Source organism: Amia ocellicauda, chromosome 9 (assembly GCF_036373705.1).
Source record: "Amia ocellicauda isolate fAmiCal2 chromosome 9, fAmiCal2.hap1, whole genome shotgun sequence".
In the NCBI taxonomy this organism is placed as follows: Eukaryota; Metazoa; Chordata; class Actinopteri; order Amiiformes; family Amiidae; genus Amia; species Amia ocellicauda.
The window spans coordinates 28,292,317-28,313,542 of record NC_089858.1 but is presented as its reverse complement, the minus strand read 5'-3'; the positions used below and the strand labels follow the sequence as shown (position 1 = coordinate 28,313,542).

General features: G+C 38.4%; 1 protein-coding gene across 1 annotated transcript in view; it reads left to right on the top strand.

Moving 5' to 3' along the window:
* cdh13 (cadherin 13, H-cadherin (heart)) overlaps window positions 1–21,226 on the top strand; it is a 424,551-nt gene that overhangs the window by 341,369 nt on the left and 61,956 nt on the right. Inside the window, exons 9-10 of the mRNA XM_066713996.1 lie at window positions 3,334–3,516; window positions 4,790–5,043. Of these exons, the coding sequence (XP_066570093.1) occupies window positions 3,334–3,516; window positions 4,790–5,043 (437 nt within the window). The remainder of the gene's footprint in view (window positions 1–3,333; window positions 3,517–4,789; window positions 5,044–21,226) is intronic.

The following is a 21,226-nucleotide window of genomic DNA, read 5'->3' as shown; positions in this document are numbered from 1 at the left end:
CACTTTGCTTTAATCCCCACCTATTACATTGACTTTATCTATCTTCCTACCTAGTTTCTGAAAGTGTTCCATACCGTCTTATTGACAAGCAGTTATTTGTCACAAATTGATTTTCTTTGTAAAACATCTGCTACATGGGGATTTCATCTGCGTTTTATTTTATGTTGAGGGCTGATGGCTCCTTTGTGCTCTGCCCATCAAAGCTCGCTGTAGAGCACTTGTCCTGTGGGAGGCGGGAAACAGGAGAGAGCTCTGAAAGGTGGCGATTGGGAACAGGAGAAAAGAGACTTCTCCCACAAGCTGTTCCTTTTCAGATACCATTTTTCCAAGTTGTTTCAGAATCAAACGCGGCTTAAGTCCAACAACAGTAATGGGGAAACTTTTTCCCCTGGTTTGAAACTCAAGTCAATCTCCAAACCAGGCCGGTTCTGCTTGGTTATTTCCCCGCTGGATTTTCACTCGACGGAATAGGGGTTTTATCAGAGCCATGGCAGGGGTTCACTATCAATAGCCCACGAAGATTGAATATATCCATCTTACCGCTTCACTGGCTGGGATGATTAAATGAAATGCGCTGCTGAGTGGTGGTTGACCAGTGAACCAGGGGTTACACAAGGAAACAGAGCAGCCTCATCGCAAATGCATGACTACTGTCTTTGAGGGCTGTTGAAGGGGGTGGGTATCTGATGTCTTTAGGGGGTCTGTGTTATGGTTTGATTTACTTGGGGGGGGGGTGTTACAAGGAAGAAGGTACAACTTTTAAGGCCTGTTTACAAAGCAAAAGGCAGGGATACATTGCATTGGTTGAAAGAGTCTCTCAGGTGTGTGGCTATCAAGTATTCTCCCTAACCCTGGAACAGCAGGAAAATTGATCTTAATGGCCCTGGGGAAATTTCCCCATCACACAACACTTGGATGTCTACAGGCAATGGGAATTTGATTTCAAATACCTTGACTCTGTCCAATGAATAGCAACATATATTTATGGGACACACAATGCTTGCAAATTGAAGTCAGTAACTAGGTATAAAATGGAGGAATTTCCATGGGTTTACAAATAAACAGTTGTAGTTTGATTGTACGTTAAGTGTATTGGTTGGTATGCCTACTGCCTGAAGCACTTTCTAAGTTCTAAGATTTGTGGCTTTCATATAAGGCTTAGCTGTAGGTCTTACATGGGTAAGATATGTGGAACATAAATAATCACTGTGCTGTTACTCTGGACAAATGGAGCACTTTTTGTCTTTATTCTTTGATAAATAGAAGTGCAAAAGACACCATGAATTTATAGTTTAAGCTGAAGGCTCAGAGTAAGAGATCTTTTTTCAAGACTTTTTCAGGAATGTATTTTACAATGCATTTCTCAAGTTTGTTAAAACTATTACCAAGATAAATCCATGCATGGGGTAAAATGTACAAAATTAATGTGAATACTTAATATATTACTTAATACTAATATATGTGTATGGAGGTTGTTCACTATTCACTGTTTTTATCCTTTTTCTCTATATATTGAATGGGGAAAAATACTTTTAAACATTTTTTGCTTGTTTCCAGCTCCAGCTCCATGTACTTTTCTCATTTAGCATTTTGCTTTAGTAAAGTTGAACTAAAAAACAGAACATAAAAGAAAATAGTCTCCCAGTGAGGTAATTCATTTCGGGGGACGTGTTCTCTCATCTAGCTTTGCAAAAAATCAGGATGTGCTGAACTTCATGGAACATTATAAATCAGCAATGAAATAAATCCAATGAAGGACTTAGTTTAATGAAAACTAGAATTGCTGTGAGCAATTGCCTTGGGGGCTTGGAGGGATGCAAAGGATAGTGCTTGGCAAGATCGTTGGGTGCCGCTCATTGCTTTGTGTGCGAAAGCGCCCCAGCATCATCCATTTGATTTCAATTTGTGAGGGTCAGGGAGCATTGCAGTGACTGTTTTAACAGAGATGACTTGCGTGAACAGGACCGAACTCTGTGAGGGCGGTACGAAAATCATATTGTTCAATTTGACTTCAGTGAAAGACAGCAACATTCAATTTATTTCATGTACCCTTGGCTACCGAGGGGCACAGTGAGTGGGAACTGCTATCTGTTGGGTTCTGCCAGCAGCACAAGAGAACAGAATCCTAACTAATCCTAGAACTGCAGGCCCAGCAGTAGCAAAAGGCATGAATGTGTAGAAAATGTTGTTATGCAGCTCAAATGTAGATGTAACCATTATTGCTATGGACTTTAATATAACACTGTACAGGCAAAATAAACTTGGCTTCCTTGGTATTCTTGTAGATATGGGAGAATCAACAGCATGTAATTAGTTTGTATTGTAAGCCAGTTTTGATATCTGTTAATTCCAGAATTTGCAAAAATGCGTCTGACATCATATTGCGCATTCATCCGGTGGTATTTTGTCATGCTGCCTTCTCTGCTCAGTGAGATTCAATTATTTTGATATCACCAATTATCCAAATTATAACAGTGTACTTAGAGACTACCCTTTTCTGTTACCTTTAGTAAACATGTTATTACCTTCAAGCACCTAGTTCTCATTTGTGTTCATTGTATGATTCTAAATGCATGAGAATAACAATTGTCTTACGGAGGAGCTGGTGATTAACACTACTGAAAGAACGGACTGTTCTGCTGCTCTTTGAAGAACATGTGAACTGTCTTCAGGGATCATGTTGTATTCCTCTGATTGGAGATTAATTAAGTTGGAGAGTCTGCCACGTGCATGCTGGAGTACATCAGCCAAGTCGAAGGGACAAACGCCAACACGTCATCTCATTTTACCTCGTTCCTAGCTGTAAAAGCTCATCACTATTCAACATGCATAATGTCTGTGAGCACCTGTCCTGCTGAATGATGTGAACACTAATATGTCCTCTCCCATCCTATTGCTTACCCAACCCTACCCTTTAAAACAGACATGATGCTGTAGTGGGATAAGCATAAGCACAGTCTGCAGAAGATGTACTGTAGCCACTCATCAGAAGCTCCAGCATCATTAAGCTTAGCGATTCTTTCACTTATGATGGTTAAGGAGGCCAGAGAATCCTTCATTGTACAGTTCTGCTTGTTTAGGGAGATAACGGTAGCGGGAAGGATTTTGATTTGGTACAGCTGAAAGCAACAAATAACTATTTTCCCTAAGGTGAAATTGTAGAATAACAGCAGTATGTCACTGCGTTAAGACCCATAATGAAAAAAAAAAAAAGATTTACATGCCCAGAGTGCTGAAATATTTCACTTTTTTTCCAAGGATCCTTTCAACCCAGTGAAATCCTTTAGTCTGTTTATAAAATAACCCATCCTTTATTTTTTTCTCCCTTTTCAGTTCTTAGCCACGGTGAATGAGGGGTCTACAGGAGTGATTGTCAACCTTACTGTTGAGGACAAGGATGATCCCACAACTGGAGCCTGGAGAGCAGTATATTCCATCATTAATGGAAACCCAGGCCAGAGCTTTGAAGTTCACACCAACCCCAAGAACAATGAAGGCATGCTGTCTGTCGTCAAGGTAAGAACAATCAGTGCTGCCCCTCTGCAGATTATTTACCCACATGCTTCTTTGCAGCAATAGATTATGGTGAGGATAACTGTTGTCCTGCTGTTTTGCATGAATGACTTTCAATGCTGCAGTGAATTCCAAACTCATTAACAAGGTTCCTAATTTTCAGTGATAAATATAATTAAGTATTCCTAACCAGAATATACACAAACACAATATATTGAGTTTAACAGAACAAAATTAACATAGTAGGTACTCAGTAACTACATCTTTGTTACTCATAAGAACAGTGTAATTATGCATTTGTTAAAATTACTTAATGTGTAAAAAGTCGGCCATGTTGGGGGGGGGGACAATTTAAGGTTCTCTCAACACTGGGGGGGATGTGTCCCCCCTGTCCCCTCCTAAACCAACACCTATGATGCCCGGTATAGCTCCAAAGGCATCCATACCAGACAAATATACCGTTAATCATTTTACACATCAAGTACATGTTACAAATGCATAATTACACTGTTATTATGAGTAACTGAGATGTAATTACAGAGTGTCTACTATCTTAAAACACTGTAACTACACAGACCTATTGTAAAGTGTTACCATTTATCCTTACTTTAGTTGTCATCATCATTGACAGTTTGGTTGTTATGAAGCTGCAGCATTCAAGTCATATTTTCATTTAGACATTGGCATTGAGCACAGAAAAGCACCCCAGGTTTATTAGTTTATTACAGTATATTTAGGCACTGATTGTAAGGGGTCGGTGTTGCATTCAAGGCAGAAAGTGCATGCAGTGGTAAGCTAAACATTCCAAATACATTGATTAATGTATATCATAGATTATTTTTTTTAATCAACAAAAGTAAGAAAAACGAAATAATCTGCCAAACTGAATATTCCTGTTTTTCCATGACAAATGGATTTATATGAACCTTGTTATTTAATTTAATCAGCTGTTGATGATGATGACAAATAATTATTTGCATTTAATATCTGGATGAAACCATATGTATTGTATAGGAGTCAGATTTAATTTCAATGCTGTGCAGCGTAATGTTCTACAGCTGTCTTGTTCATTGTTCATCAGATCTATGTTTGTGTTTCTTCAGTTTATGAAAATCTAAATTGAACAGCACATGTAGAGTTGGACTCAATAATGATCTTGATTATTTGTGATATCTTGGGTATGTTGAAAAACTGTAGAGATCTAAATATGAAAGGTAAAGGAGATTAAAAAAAGATGCTCCTGATTCCTCATTTCTCTCAATGTGTTTCTCCTCAGCCCCTGGACTATGAAATCTCTGCCTTCCACACACTTCTGATAAAAGTAGAAAACGAGGAGCCCTTGGTTCCAACTGTGGCCTATGGACCCAGTTCCACAGCCACAGTTCAGGTTACAGTGCTAGACGTCAATGAAGGTCCCAATTTCTACCCCGACCCCATGAGAGTCACCAAAAAGGAGAATATCCCCATCGGCAGCCCAGTCGCCACTCTCAACGCCACAGACCCCGACTCACTGCAGACACAGAGCATCAAGTAAGTGAAAACTCCATTAGCTCCTGCAGTCTACTGGGGGTCAATACTTACATTTCAGTCTTGATATTTACTGCTGACTTAACATGTGAGCTAAAGGAAATAGCACGGGCAGGGGGAGAGAGATCAGAGTGAACTTTCCTCTTTTGAAACAGCAGGCTATGTGATTATAGTACCAGTGAGAGAGCCACGTTACATTTCACACAAAGGAAGATATCAGAAGTTCAGAGTCATGCCCCCGTCATCCAAACCTCGAAAAAGCAAAAGCGTTTTCTGTCAGATCTCAGTGTTATCGATCACTGCTTTTCAACTTAAAAAAAAAGAAAAGAAATGTGAGCCTTGGCAAGTGTTAAGGATATTTATGCCATAGTTATGCTTCTGATTAGAGTTTTATTGGACTGGTTGTGCGGCGGGATATGTGTTGGTCTTTGTGAAAATAACTTTGTTTACAGTGTGGGTGCCAATCATTTGTAATCAATTAAATTAGAGCTCAGATTCAGATTAGGTACTGAAAAGGCTACTGTGGAGTTCATTAGCAGGTTTAAAGTACCTTGGGGAAAATGAAATTAAGAAAGATGACTACAGGTTTCTAAACCAGAGAACGAAATGTTTCATTAGATCAATGTTTTCCAGAATTATTTATTCCTTCACAGTTTTTGCAAACCTACAATTAGACTGCCAAAATATTGACAGCTTTTCCTTGGAGTGCCGCTTAATAAATTTAAATTAATAACTCGCCCAATTACAGAAAGAAATGGTGACATTAATTTGAAATGTCTTATATCTACTTGCATTTCAGATATCTTAAGTATTTCAAAGTGTCCCTGTAGAATCATTTGAATACATATTAAAATCAATACTCACATTTCCGTTTGCCATTGCGGTTTCATTACTTTTTACCATCTGTGGCGTATTCTTTCTTTGGCTCAGATGAACCTAGCAGGTAAAGATTCAAAAACTGAGAAATCATTATAAACACTCATATGATAAAGCTGATAAAAAATTATTATCCTACATTCCCAATTTAGGGCGTTTATGATAACATAGATATTAATCTGGTGTTGCATAGTAAAAGAGTGGTAAAGGCAAGTCTGTACATCAATTCCATAAATAGTTGAATTCTGACTGAAGACCATTGTATAAGACAAATTTGTACATAAACCATTTATTTTCTGTCTCTTTTTTTAAAATGGATTACTCAAAGTGTCATTGTATTGTAGATTTATCAGTTATTTTTTACCTAGATTCGCTTAGCATATGACAAATAATGTTATCAAGAATATATGATCAAAACAATATTTATTTAAAATATCAACTGATTTTGAATTATCACAAACCATCTGGCTTGTGTTTCCAATAGCTTTTGCAAATACAGTGAGGATTTGATGGGCGGTTTTGCAGATGAGGGACTGAATATTTCATTCATTGCTAGTTTCTTTTTCAATAAGTGTGAAAATGTGTAATACAAAACAGAGTAAATCCATTCCCTCGCAGAAGACTGTTAATCTGTTGAATGTATTCCCTTGTCCACTACTTTGTCCCAATTCAATTTGCTTTTAAGTTTGGGGGAACTTCTTGATGCTGGAACCTTGTATTGCATTCAAATATATATTGCCACCTGGTTTTCTAGCTTTTGTACCTAACAATTTCATAAAATGGTCTCCTCTATCAAAAATATAACTTTATCATAAGAAATTCATTCAGTGTACTGTTTTTTTTTTTTTTTTTTTGGAGAAAATGTTTCAGAATATTGCTGCTGCTTTCACATTCTGCTTTTGGTGTCCTTTCCTTATGTGAGATATGCCAGAACCCTTAAAGATCCTGTCCAGAAGATGATCATATGTAAGGAACATTATTTTACTGGGGACTCTTTTTTCAAATGAATACAAAAATAATCCCCATAGTATTAATGTTTTTCTGCCAGTAGAACATGAATCATTCGTTCCTATCAAAACAGCTGCTTTAATGTTACTCTCTTTCGGTAGTGCTCTTTGATAACTTGTTTTGTAGGATAGGGTAACCTTCCTCTTCTCCTTGTACTTTCCTTTCAAATACAGGATAAGGGGGAGTCACATACACAGTTATTTTTCTGGGTTATGTGTATTTTACTAAATATAAGCTTGGGCGATTTTAGGTACAGCTATCAAAGAGGCAGTGTAAACACAGATAGCCCTTCTAAACTGGAGATACTGATGGATTTTTTGTTTTTTCCAGTAGAACTTGTTATCCATGAAGATGCTGGAACAAACATCTCTCTGCAGTAGTGCCTATAAAGGCAGCATTTGAAACCTATAGAAACCCAGTCTTGTGAACCCCTTTTGATCTTTCAGCTGGAACCCTGCTTTGATGTTTTTTTCATCATGCACCTAAGGGCTGTCATGGGAGAGTTTTGTTGGAGTCTGCTTGCCACTACCTTGTTTCCTAATAGCACCATCTTTGAAGATGGCAAAAGCGCAGGTGGTGCTAGATCCCCCCTGGCAGTGGGAGTTTGCTGAAGAGGTGAGCTGTAATTGACTCGCCTGTGATTTCCAGTGGAAAAAAAGAAAGGGGTCTAAACCGCAAACATATGTAAAATTAAATTGGCATCTCTCCTTTCTGCTGTGCTCTTGTGTTAGTGCGTGTTGCTGAAGGGCGTCTGCTGCAGATCGATGTTGCAGTTATTAGTAATCGGTGTCTGAGGTGCTGATGGGACTGTGTACAATGTCACCAGAGCAGTTTAAGCACACTTGACTTCAGGGTCTGCGTCTTGGGTTCCGATGCTTTTAGACTCCTGAAGTGGCTGATAATTGGATTGACACTCTGTTGTTCAAATGCATCTGAATTCACTAATACAATGGCTAACACGACAACAAAAACAACAACAACAACAACAACAACAATAATAAAATGTCGTCTTCTCGGGATTTCAGCTCATGGACTCGTTTCTTTTCCTTATATTTTCAATGTTTTCCCTTTTAACACTCTGCACATGAATACATTAGCAAAGTAACCAATTTACAAGATGACAGACACTGTTACCATAAACCCTAACAAGCAAAATTAAGAGAAGCTTAATTTCAAGGTGATGTAACTCATTAAGACATATTCCAAATTCTTTCTTCAGCACTAAACATAGTAGTATAATAATAATAATAATAATAATAATAATAATAATAATATAACAGCATTAATTATATATATATATATATATATATATATATATATATATATATATATTAACAAGTGTAATTCATCAGTAAGTGTGCAAGTTATTATATTTTATATGTATATATACCCATTCTCTGCTGTGTTTATTTACTGTATGTAGTGAAGTGGACCAGAGTACGAGTTAAGGATATTAAAGAATAGATACCTCGCACATTTACTAACAGGCTCCACATATATGTTTTCAACACAAATCCAGGTCAGTGATTCTGTACATCAAGGATCTTTATCACCTTGTAATGGATTGAATAAATATATTTGTGTGAGTGTGTGAATAATCTCTCTTTTTTACATTGATTAAGATATCAGAGGGCCATTACCACTTCTTTGCTAAGTGTTAAAATAGGGATAAAGCCACTCAAGCTACTTTAGAAAATGTTTCCAGTTTGGATTGTCGGGAAGCATTGCAGCCGGGAGTTGAAAGTGGCTGTCGGCAACTCAAGTCTAGCAGTACAGTAATGCTTCCTTTTATGTACTTCAGCCTTTTAGCATCCATCTGTGTCAAGGATAGACATTAGAGCAGATCAGACAAACGGCAAGGAACTGTTTCAACACAAAGAGTCTATCTATACTTATTAAGGCAAGGCCATTTAACAACAGTTTTAAAGGTTGCGAACATATCGAACCCAATCACACCAAATGTACCACGTGTTAAAGCAGCCACTGGAGAAATACCTTTTTCAAAGCCTGTGACTGTGGCAGTGGCTGATCAATTACATATTGGACTCAAATGAAATTAAATGAAATCAAATGAAATTAAAAGGAACTAATGATCACCTCACAGGGCTATAAATTGTATGTGTATAGATTTCAGAGATACTTTAATATCAGTGTTAAGGTGTAAGCAAGTCATATGTGGTGTGGAGTTCAATTTACATTAAGGATTGCTCGAAATATACTGGAAACACAATGACAATATCAGAGGGTTACAAGGACCATTTGTCTGTCAGCAGTTTAATCTCTTTTCCTGTTTTGATGCAATTATATTAAGATATAGGGAAAGAAGGTATCATTTTCCTTTATTGTTGTTTTGAATGTTTTAGATTTAGTGCGTGACACAGTTTCTTATAAAGCCATTGTCATTTGATTCCTACTTCTTCCACCTGTGAAGCCCGTGTGGGTTTGTAGGAGATCTTGGATACTGTTCAAACAAAGAGCTTTTCCCTGGATTAACTGCAAATCTGAAATACGCCTACATTTTCTGACAGGAAATATCAAACAGTTTTAGGCCTAGACCAAATCAAATCTATGATCTACCTGCTCATTGCAAATAGTACCCAAGCACGGTTTATTTTATTGCCAGATAGCATTTTCCATTACCACATAAAGTTTTAATCTGAGATGAAGTTGTTTTAAAGTCGTCTCTTCATGTACAGGCAAAGAACTGTAGCATTTTTAAAGGAAAATACCACCATGTATTAGAATGTTCTTTGAATATAATTGTTTGTTGTGAAGTGGTGAATTTAGATGTGTTACAGCAACCAAGTTTAATGTAGGGCAATGTGACCTGAGCTCTTTCACTTAATTGACCTGTAATTGCTCTAGCTATTCACTTAATTTGGACTCTTTATTGGTTCTTGGCTGCTTACAAATTTAATAGATTAAGTAACTCTGATGGATCACTTGAAATCCACAAGTGTGAAAGAGCTGCAACAATTAAAAAGGTCTGATTTAGCGCACTAAACCCTGAGATTAGTATTGTAATTGTTTTCAGGCTGAATGAAAGCCAGATGTCACCTGTTTTAAGAGGACCAAGCCTGGGTAGCCCTGTTTTAAGATAATTTAAACCTGAGCTGATACTGGTCCATTTTCACCATCAGTCAACAAGCACAGATTTATGCCTGTTGGCCTTTCTGGTTAGGATTTTCAAGTTAATATGTATGTCAGTTTACTCTTCAATACAAGTGATGGGATAGCTTAGAAACAATTGGGGTGAGGTATTTGTGAAGTTATGGTGCTACAGCATGATGGCAGTGACATAAGTTTCTGTACATGTTATATCTTCATGTAGGCTCTATAGGTGTATATTATATAATTGCAATACAATTACAATAATTATAGATAGGTACATGCACTGGGGGAGAAAAATCAGCCATGTCTTTGCACTGCCACACAAAAAGTGCCCTCCCCCCCGTAGTGCTGCAATGCCCCCAAGCCAACAAATCGTCCGTCCGCCCCCTTTTCGAATGCTGCAATTGGGTGGTATGAGAAACTGGGAAATAATGAATGTCCCACTTGTAAATTGCACTGGAACGTCCGATCACGTCGTAAATACAAGTGGGAAACTTGGGATTCTGGATGATACGTGAGTTTATGATACACAGCAAAATATTGCTATGGTTAATGTGAATGTAGCCTATAAACGTGAAAGAATTAAACATCTAGCTGATGCATTTTCTTTCTTGAAAGGAAAGCAGAACAGGTGTTTATGTGCTTCTTAAAACACATATTTTGTCGAATCTCCATGTTCTCTGATAACCGTATTTCCCTCCAATTTTTCTGACCTCACTCGAACAGACTGAACTCGTATTTACCACTTGACCAAGTAATATGTATGACTTTCGGATGAGTGCCTAATCACAGCATGACTCCGTCAAGAAAAACAGCCTTAACTCTGCATTATAGACCAAAACCAAAACGCCACCATAGACGTTGTGGGACCTCGTGCAGCATTCTAGCATGTTTGACCAGATGGGTGGATCTGGCTCAGGCTAACCATGCAGAGTGGCCTAACAAAACAGCTGAAATAACAATAATATTATGTTTCATAAAAGTGACTGGTAAATAGCCATGGTACACAATGAGTGATGGATCTGGCTCTTGCAGTCTATAAAGTCAATGGATAGGATTGATGGGGCTTGTATCGTGTAGTTTGTCTCTGTGAGAAGAATGTATATTAATCCTGGACTGTACTAGAGTTCAATAGAAGGGCACAACTTCTGTAGGACTGTTCAAAATTAATGGCTTCAATGCAAACGGTTTAACCTGTGTCATTATTTCCAGTACATGGAAAGTATGCGAAGCTCCTTGCCTGGCATTATAGATATGCACCGTTTTGTTGTTGTTTTACTTCTCTGCAGAATCTTATATTGAACTTGGGGAAGGAAGTAGTAACATTCATTGCATTATTTATTCTTATAGTTTTACATTATACAGAAACAGCCTCTAGCTTCTGCTTCATTTATTTATATATTTATGTATTTATAGATTTCCACGTATCTCATAAGATCATGAGCAGCACAAGCCAACACTTTATTTACTGTAGCTTGTGAACAGTGTCAGTCAAGCTTAAAATCCTACATCCTACAGTATAGATGTGCAGTAGTTTCCCAGACTATTCTAAAAAGGTTTTATTTCTCTTTCCCGATTCTTGGCAAAGCATATATTCTCAGATTATGTAATTGCTATTCCACCGTTTGATATTTGAGACAATTATTTAGCTTCCCTGGCAACTCCATGAGCTGCTTAGTGCTTGCCTTCACTCGGTGTACAGTAAAGACGTGATTTTTATTTTAGATTTGTCATTTCACACACACACACACACACACACACACACACACACACTGTCATAAAGTGCATGCCTGTCTTGTGTGAATGGAAAAGACAGGGTCTGTCTGTCATTGCGGATTAATGCCAGGCGAGAGAGGCGGTCGGCTTTGGGATTCTATTCTTATCTGGGTTTCATTAATTTAAATTACACCAAGGCACTCAGCCCCCCTGAATGATTCCAAGTTTCAGGGAGAATAATGATACTATACAAGTTATAATCCTGCAGCTTATTAAGAGAACCACACTACAAAGGAATTTGCCAGCATTAGCCTTTTTTATCATTGACCTCAAAGCAGAGAGAGTCTTACCTTCGTATTTTTCTCTCACCCCTTGAGTTATGTTCATAGCACCCTTATTATGAGCCTCGTGACATCCCTGTGGTTCCTCATGGTACTAACACCCCCCCACACCAAAAGCATGCCACCATACTGATGTTGATACTTTGTTAATGTTGCAATCACGGTAAAGAAGAGCCGGGTCAGAGGCTTAAGAGGTTTTATTCCTTTTCCTTTTTTTAATTAGGCGATGGGATGTTTATTTGCAGCAGTTCACAGTATCGATTTGCCGTCCTGCTCCCTTTCTGAAACATGCCCTCAATTCATCGTCACTTTTCCAAGGTTCATTAAGATTTATCAAGTGTTGCCTGTCTCAGAAGGAAATTGCAGATGGAATGAGTACCTTATGGCTTGAGGATAGCTGAAGCCAATTTATACGCTGCCAAACTGCGCTAAATGCACCTACGTCTGATTCTTTAACACTGAGTTATTACACACGTTCTAATAGGTCAATTTGTAATCTCCAAAGATTCTGCTCCTTCGACCTATATAAATACAGGAATATCATTGAGATGCACTTAAGACCTATAGAGGGGAGATGGAGGGATGGGTGGGGGTGTCTGGTTTCCTTCCCTCCACCCCTAAAGTGTGCCTCGTTAAAAGCATTGCATTTCACCTCACTATAGAGTCCCAGTGTTTGTCCCAGTATGGTTCCATGAGCACAAATGCATACATTACAGAAAATGCACTTATTAAAAAAACACAAAAAACAAATTGCACTCCAAACTCGGCAGTGCAGCACATGAGCATATAGAAGCAAACAAGTAGGCAATTACTTTAATGGAAACAGTCACTTCTAAACAGCTAAGCCAGGCAAATTTGCCAGTTTTGCCTGAAGAGAATTTAGGATAATCCCTCTCAAGTAGTTTCCTCTGTTTAATAATGCAATGCTCAAGCCATCTTGCATAATTAATAGGCTTCTTGCAGCTATCTACAGTGCAGTTGAGAACGTATGGTTTGCATTGCAGTATCTGTAACACTTTTGGAAATAAAGTCGGCCTTGTTGTGCAGATCTGTGGAGAGCTGTCAGGGAGAGTTTGCGTGCCATTAGGGTAGTTCTGTTTAAGATGTACAACCACTTGTCTTGTAAGGGCCAGAGCAAATCAACTGCTATTTAGTGGTGTGATCATCTGAACAGCTCCATTTTCAAAACACTTTGAAACTAAAAAATAGAGCCATGCGGAGTGCAGCTGCTTCCAGTATTTTCTCTCTAAGTCTGTTTCTGAACTGACACATTTCAATTGAAGGTTAAACTTTTAAATCACACAATTAGGCTCAGCTGTGTGTTTAGTCTCCTGTGTGTTTTTGCTTTTAAAAAAAAAGCTGCTTTAAGTGTTGGCAGTCAGAGGGGAAAATAATGACTTCTCCTTTTAAAAGAAATACATAGAAATGTGCTTCCCCTAATTCCCATTGGTAGTTACAGTACAACAACCAATCTACTGTTGTCCTGTTTTAAAAGTTTTAAGTGAAACAAGTGACAATAATTGCCCAGAAAAATGCCTTTTCAATTGACAGCACACTGGAGACTAAATGCAGCAGAACCTGATTGTGTGATTTCAGAGTGGAAGAGTGTTCAACTGAAATGTTTAAGTTTTTAGGAAGAACTTATAGGAAAATTGCTCTGGCTGGCCTCAGCACAGCCCTGCTCAGAGAATTGGACAGGTTATTTGTGTGATTTTGACATTTCTCTGCTCGCAGCCCCCCCCCCCTTCCTATACTCACAAATGCCAGCTCATTAAGCCTGATCATGTTACATAATTATACATGTAAGGTTCCTAACAAGGGCATCTGCAGAAACAGACTAGAATCTGCCCCTCATTCTGTCACAGGTTCTGCATTGTGGCCATTTTCAGGCTATGATGGCCTTTGTGTTGCTTCTTCTCAACTAAACTTGTCACAAGAAAAGGTAATGATTGAAATCTGATCTGGGCTGTCCTCCATACAGTCCTATAAACTGTCACATTGTCATCATTGTCATCACAGGGAATGTGGTGTTTGCAGTAAAAGCACTAGCTACACATTTCTCTGTCACAGAGGTATGATCAGTTAATCATCTTAGACAAAAAGCTGTAGTTCTGACATTTGCAAATGAAAGGGGGTTAAATATAATAGCAAGAAAAATATTCCCTGCTGTTTGTTACACCTTTGATTAACCTTCATTCAGAAAACACCAAATGGGTTCAGACTAGCAGACCTATCACTTGAATCCTTAATTAAGGGCGGTTTCGCACAATGCAATGCAGTTTCCACAACTACAGAGGGCACCTTACAAAGGAAATGCACAGTCCAGGGGCCTTGTGGTGTAGCTGTTGTCAATTGTGAAACATCCTGTAAACTAGGAAACAACCATGTTTCCATACATTGTACTCATACGCCTAGGGACAATATTTTAACAGTTTACAACCTGCCTAAATGGAAATTAGAGTGCATTGTAAGTGAGATGTGTTTAGGTTTGACAGATAAACCACTCACACACACACACACACACACACACACACACATATGTATATGGTCAAGCCTGGTAATGTTTTTTCCTAATTAAAACCATTGCAAAAGGAACATGTGGAATGCAGGACCAAAAAACTAGACACCTTTGCCTAATTGAAGCTACCATAAATTGTTTACCGTCATATTAATTAAGGTTTATGATTTTCAATTGATGCAAAGCACTCAGTTTTGTGCTTTATTATGGTAATACATTGTATTTTATGTGCAGTGCTGCTGAGACGTAATTATTTATGTAAATTTGGAGCTGCAGGGCCTATTATTTTTAAGGGATAATAGACACATTCTTTGCAATCAGTGGCAAGTGATGAGACCCGAGAGATGCAAAGTTATGTCAGCTAAAGTTTACTGTTGAACACACACAAGGAGCAAAAAAAAAAGAAAGGGGATCCTAGCATGGAAAGGGACAGTTTATTAAATCAGGTAAGTCTTATACAGATGTGATATGACATGGCTTTGTCAAACAATACACAGCTCTGTCTGTATTTCAATACATGAATGAAGAGGGAGGGGGGGGGGAGTTTTCCCTGTTCAACATGGAGAGGACAATAATGATGCCGTTTTTGGTCTCATTACCACTCTAAATGACTAGTAGATATTAAGATGTTATTCTGTACGTAGTGTTAGAATAGTCAGATCTATTGACACACAGAAGAATATTAATTCCTAACACTGGGCCAAACCTTTACACAGAGACAAAGCAGTGTTACTCTTTTATCTAACTTGGATGGGGTTCCTACCCTGAGCATAATGTATAGCTTTTAACATTTCAGATAGACCCACACCTCCATTTGAAGGAGATGCATAGATTTGCCATTAATTAAGACAGTTGCCATTATCCAGGGCAACAAGCAGCTTTCTTTTTAAACCGGTTGTACTCACACACACACACGTTTATCTAACATTGTGTACATTCGAGATGTCAGATCCCACTCTGTTGAGTTGTGCTATTCAGAGTAGGCACACTTGGGGAATCCCTCCCATACAAAGAAACGAAAGAGACAGCTTGATATTGCTCTGTTAAATGGGGCATTTCCTGATATGTGGGAAGGCTGCACTTTGTGTTCGGCCTTGAAGCAAACACTTGGAACAGAAAGATGTTTTTGAAAATGCAGATATGCAATCATAGAATATAATGATGCAATTTGCAGCAATTTAGAAGCTTTGGCACAAAAGGCCTCTTATTAAAACCACACAACTTGTTAAAAGTGCATAGCTTAGCGGCCCCCTCAGTTAGTTTAGCTTAAGTGCAGCTGCACAGGTTGCTGTTGTGTCTTAGGAAAGTCTGACTTAAATATATACATTATGTATACATTGATTTCAGTTTCAATAAACTAACTGTGCTACTTGTACTTTATTAAGAGTAGCAGGGTTCCTATCCTATTTATTTGTAGGTATTTTTGTTTTTTCCATGTTTTACTCCAACACATTTTATGGTCTGAATTCAGGGACCATGTCTTGTATACTATGCCTAAGCTTGTAGGGCAAGTATTATAAAGCTTGCCAATGTGTACACACGCAACATTGTGAAAACCACTGGGACTCAACACCTGGCAAGAATTCATTCACAGTCAATTCCCCAGGACTGGAGTTAAGTATCACATGATTTACCTTTATGAGATTTTTAATAATGATTAACTAAGCATTGAACTACGGGAAGTGTCTGTCAGAGATGATTCATAAAACTTTACACAATCCATCTTTACATTGGGGAGATCCTTTTTTTTTTCAAAAGCCACTTAGTTTAACTGCATGGGTGGAATTCCATTATTCCATAACACTATGAAAGGTTGAGCAGTTTAATATGTAATTACAACTTTATTAAGTGAAAATGGTTGCTTGTTTTATCAGTTCATATTTAACATAATACATTATTAGATTGTGGATGCTAACCCCTAATATAGCTATTCATCTAGCTGTTCATCTAGTTGCAAAGATTGAATAGAGAATACTAATACTAATCCTAATTGCCACTGGAAAGATTTACATATTAAAAGAAATGTGTTGCCATCAAAGTCAAGCAGTCTTAATTCCCCAAATTGCACCTTTGTTTGTATTTAGTTCTTCTATCTACAAATTATATATATATATATATATATATATATATATATATATATATATATAAAATGAATTTAGTATATGATATACCTATTTCATATGTCTCCCTATGCTTCCATATTTCTTCACCAACTGTAGCTCTAGATCTTCGGCTGATTCTGAGCTAATCTTTGGAGAACACTAATATGATAATAAGACTCAAGCCTCAAGCTATTTCGCATGGAAGACGATATCAATCCAGGCACGATCTATACTCCACCCCGTCTTTTTGCAGGCAGAGGCTGATGTGCTCTCTGCATTGCAAGTGCATGTATGTATGTATATGGTGCTGTGTGAGGTGTGGGACGTTTGTGTCCGGGGATCAGGGCTGGAAGCACGTGCCCCCCAAATTGTTTCAAATTCATATGTTTATCCCAAGTCTATATATATAAATATTTCAGTAATGAGATGATTCCTCACCGCTTCATATACAGTATACCATCTATCCACAGGCCCTGAATAAGCAAATATGCAGTTTGTATGTGCCACTGGTGTTTTAGTTGGAAGGTACATTTTACACTGAATATGATGATTGTTGCAAAATGTTCTTAAAAATTCCAGTTGTTTTATAATTTAGGAGATCTTGCTTAGTCTGGGGTTTTTTGGGGATATATACAGTCGCAGTTTGAAACATAAGCATAAGAGTAAGCATTTCGGGATGTAGCGGCCATCTTTGGGTGAAAAAGGTTATGACATTTACAATGTCAATTAAGGCTTAATATTTGTATTGTATCGAACTATCAGCTTATTTTGATTAAGTGTAAATATGGATTGTTCATCCTATTACAATTAAGTTTAACATTTCTTTACATTTCAGAATTTCATATTCCTGTGGGGGATATGATCAATTAGGTAAAGTTAATATAAGTCTTGTTGAATTTTAAGAAGTGTAAATTACATAAGCTTTGTTGTGTTTTTTTCCCAACAGTTTGTATAATGTTACAAACATTGATAAATACAGTAGCCTAGATACACTCACCTAAAGGATTATTAGGAACACCTGTTCAATTTCTCATTAATGCAATTATCTAACCAACCAATCACATGGCAGTTGCTTCAATGCATTTAGGGGTGTGGTCCTGGTCAAGACAATCTCCTGAACTCCAAACTGAATGTCTGAATGGGAAAGAAAGGTGATTTAAGCAATTTTGAGTGTGGCATGGTTGTTGGTGCCAGACGGGCCGGTCTGAGTATTTCACAATCTGCTCAGTTACTGGGATTTTCACGCACAACCATTTCTAGGGTTTACAAAGAATGGTGTGAAAAGGGAAAAACATCCAGTATGCGGCAGTCCTGTGGGCGAAAATGCCTTGTTGATGCTAGAGGTCAGAGGAGAATGGGCCAACTGATTCAAGCTGATAGAAGAGCAACTTTGACTGAAATAAGCACTCGTTACAACCGAGGTATGCAGCAAAGCATTTGTGAAGCCACAACACGTACAACCTTGAGGCGGATGGGCTACAACAGCAGAAGACCCCACCGGGTACCACTCATCTCCACTACAAATAGCAAAAAGAGGCTACAATTTGCACAAGCTCACCAAAATTGGACAGTTGAAGACTGGAAAAATGTTGCCTGGTCTGATGAGTCTCGATTTCTGTTGAGACATTCAGATGGTAGAGTCTGAATTTGGCGTAAACAGAATGAGAACATGGATCCATCATGCCTTGCTACCACTGTGCAGGCTGGTGGTGGTGGTGTAATGGTGTGGGGGATGTTTTCTTGGCACACTTTAGGCCCCTTAGTGCCAATTGGGCATCGTTTAAATGCCACGGCCTACCTGAGCATTGTTTCTGACCATGTCCATCCCTTTATGACCACCATGTACCCATCCTCTGATGGCTACTTCCAGCAGGATAATGCACCATGTCACAAAGGTCGAATCATTTCAAATTGGTTTCTTGAACATGACAATGAGTTCACTGTACTAAACTGGCCCCCACAGTCACCAGATCTCAACCCAATAGAGCATCTTTGGGATGTGGTGGAACGGGAGCTTCGTGCCCTGGATGTGCATCCCACAAATCTCCATCAACTGCAAGATGCTATCCTATCAATATGGGCCAACATTTCTAAAGAATGCTTTCAGCACCTTGTTGAATCAATGCCACGTAGAATTAAGGCAGTTCTGAAGGCGAAAGGGGGTCAAACACAGTATTAGTATGTTGTTCCTAATAATCCTTTAGGTGAGTGTATATTGAAATTGATATAATATTCAATGTTTGTATGATTATTTTTCTGACTAAGCCCCCACCCCCCAATATTTAGCTGCATGACACCTCTGATATACATAAAAATACATACTTTTGTCAAAGTAAATAGTTGTCAAAAGAAAAAAGTGTTTTCTAGTATTTAATTATGCGCGAATGGAATATATGTCTTGTTTGCATTCATTTTGGCTTTTGGTGTATGGTAAAGTTATTGTTTTATTGTTGGTACTGTTTGAATCCCTGTGTGTTTGTGTCTCGTAACATGCAGAGAGTTTGTTGCTAGGAAACCACTGCAAAGTTACCCAACAGGAGTGTGATGTAGCCGGCGCTCCTCGGTTCAGCCCGCGGCTGTGCGGCAGCTCCCGAGAACTGCTTTTGTGTGACATGCAATCAAAACAACATACCTGAACTGAAGGAACACTACAACAGTACAATTTGCCAGACCTCAGTTTATGTAGCTTGTTATACAGATAGGTGTGTTTCAGCAAAGTAACATGAGCACAATGAACGGCAGAGTTGTTTTTACCCAACACCTCATATTCGCTCCTGCAAACACAAGTGAAGTGGGGGTGAAGGGAGATGTTTATTATGTGCTGTATTCTGTTCTATTGTTCCTTATTTGTTTTCTATCCAGTGTGCTGTTTATGATTCTCAGGTGTTTCTGCATAAGAGACAAGAACATTCAATAACTTCTGTGATTCCTCTGCAATGAATTTAAGGCTTTCAAGAAGTGAGGACTTATTTAAGTGTTGCACAGTCTTCAGTGCCCTCTGTTTATCTACTGGAAATCACAGCATGGCATGTCATTCGCTGATTCCCGTTCTCTGGAGCTGTGTGCCACTGCTGATGTTCTGAGTGCAGCAATAACGATCTAGGTGTCTCACAGTGGAGCCCCAATCCCGAGCATCTCTTTTACAGTAGCTCCAGGCCATAGCTGAGGTGAATGGACAGCACTGTGACAGTACGTGACAGTCTGTGTTTTTGTGCTCTGCAGCTGCCCAGTTGGTAGGAGACTTTGTTTTCCTGTTAGATCCATACAAAAAGAAAAACACACACACACACACACACACACACACACACACACACACACACCATGAAGCATGAAATCATTATGCACTAGAAAATTCAATAATTATTGGATAGAAGTGGGTGATAATGAGGATAGCCAAAATGTGCTGCTTGTAAAAATGACAGATTCTTCCCCCCGAAGTGGGCTGGAGATTTCCATTCTAGTGGTGGAATTCTGCCAAGATCTCTGTGACAAAGCACCTAAGCAGGCCTGAAGGAAGAAGAAAAAAATCTCCCCTATTGCCTACAGCAAGCCCGCTCAGTCCTGCGAACGTAGGACCTAAATCAGAACGGTGACAGCTCTAATCCATCAAACCTACTGTGCTGTTAACCTGACCTTCTCGTTATGCAGTGAGGGTGTCACAATGATACACAGTTTAGAAGGTAAAAATGCAAGGACGGGTGGAACCTGGGATTACAGTGCAGCCCCAGAGAAGCCCTCAGTCAAGACAGACTTATCTTTGATCCTTATTAACTTAAATTTGTAGCTGTGGTCCTGCCCAGAGCCCTGTAGCTTGGGCTGAGAAGATAAGATTGGTTAATACTCAATAAGAGGGGCTAGCTGAGGTTGAAACCTGGGACTTTGTCTTAACAGTGTATTTTGAACCCCTCTGGCCCTACAAGCTGCAACTGCTGAATATATATATTTTTCTCAGTAGATGAACTCATACACCATTGCTATATGTTATTCAAAAGTGGAATCTTTCTCTCTTTCTGTCCTGGGAATATGAAAGATTGCCATAATTACTACAGGGAATAGTGTTTGAAATCTCAGCACCCAGTTAGTAATTGTATGCCAATATTAATTCGGGTATGAAAACATATTTTAAATATTCTCAAAAGGACTATGTGTGTGCACGTGTGTGTGTGTATGTGCATGTATGTGTCTATATTATAGACCTCCAGCCTTAGTTCAAATAGTTAAATCAATTTGAATTAATTTAAAGGAAATAACTTTTTGTACTAAGAGCTAGACCGAATAAAAGCATTGACCCACCTGCAAACCATTGTATCCTAATGTGTTTTTATTTAAAAATAGTAGAAAGCGAATATAATAAATGAATAAATGAAACCAAGAAAGGTCTAGAACTAAGAACTAATGCCTATAGCGTGATGGGATTAATAATACATTTCCTTTCATACCCTTATATAGTTATGAAAAAAAATCCAAAATGTATTTTTTAGTACCATAAAATGCTAGTCCTTCAGCTTGAAAAC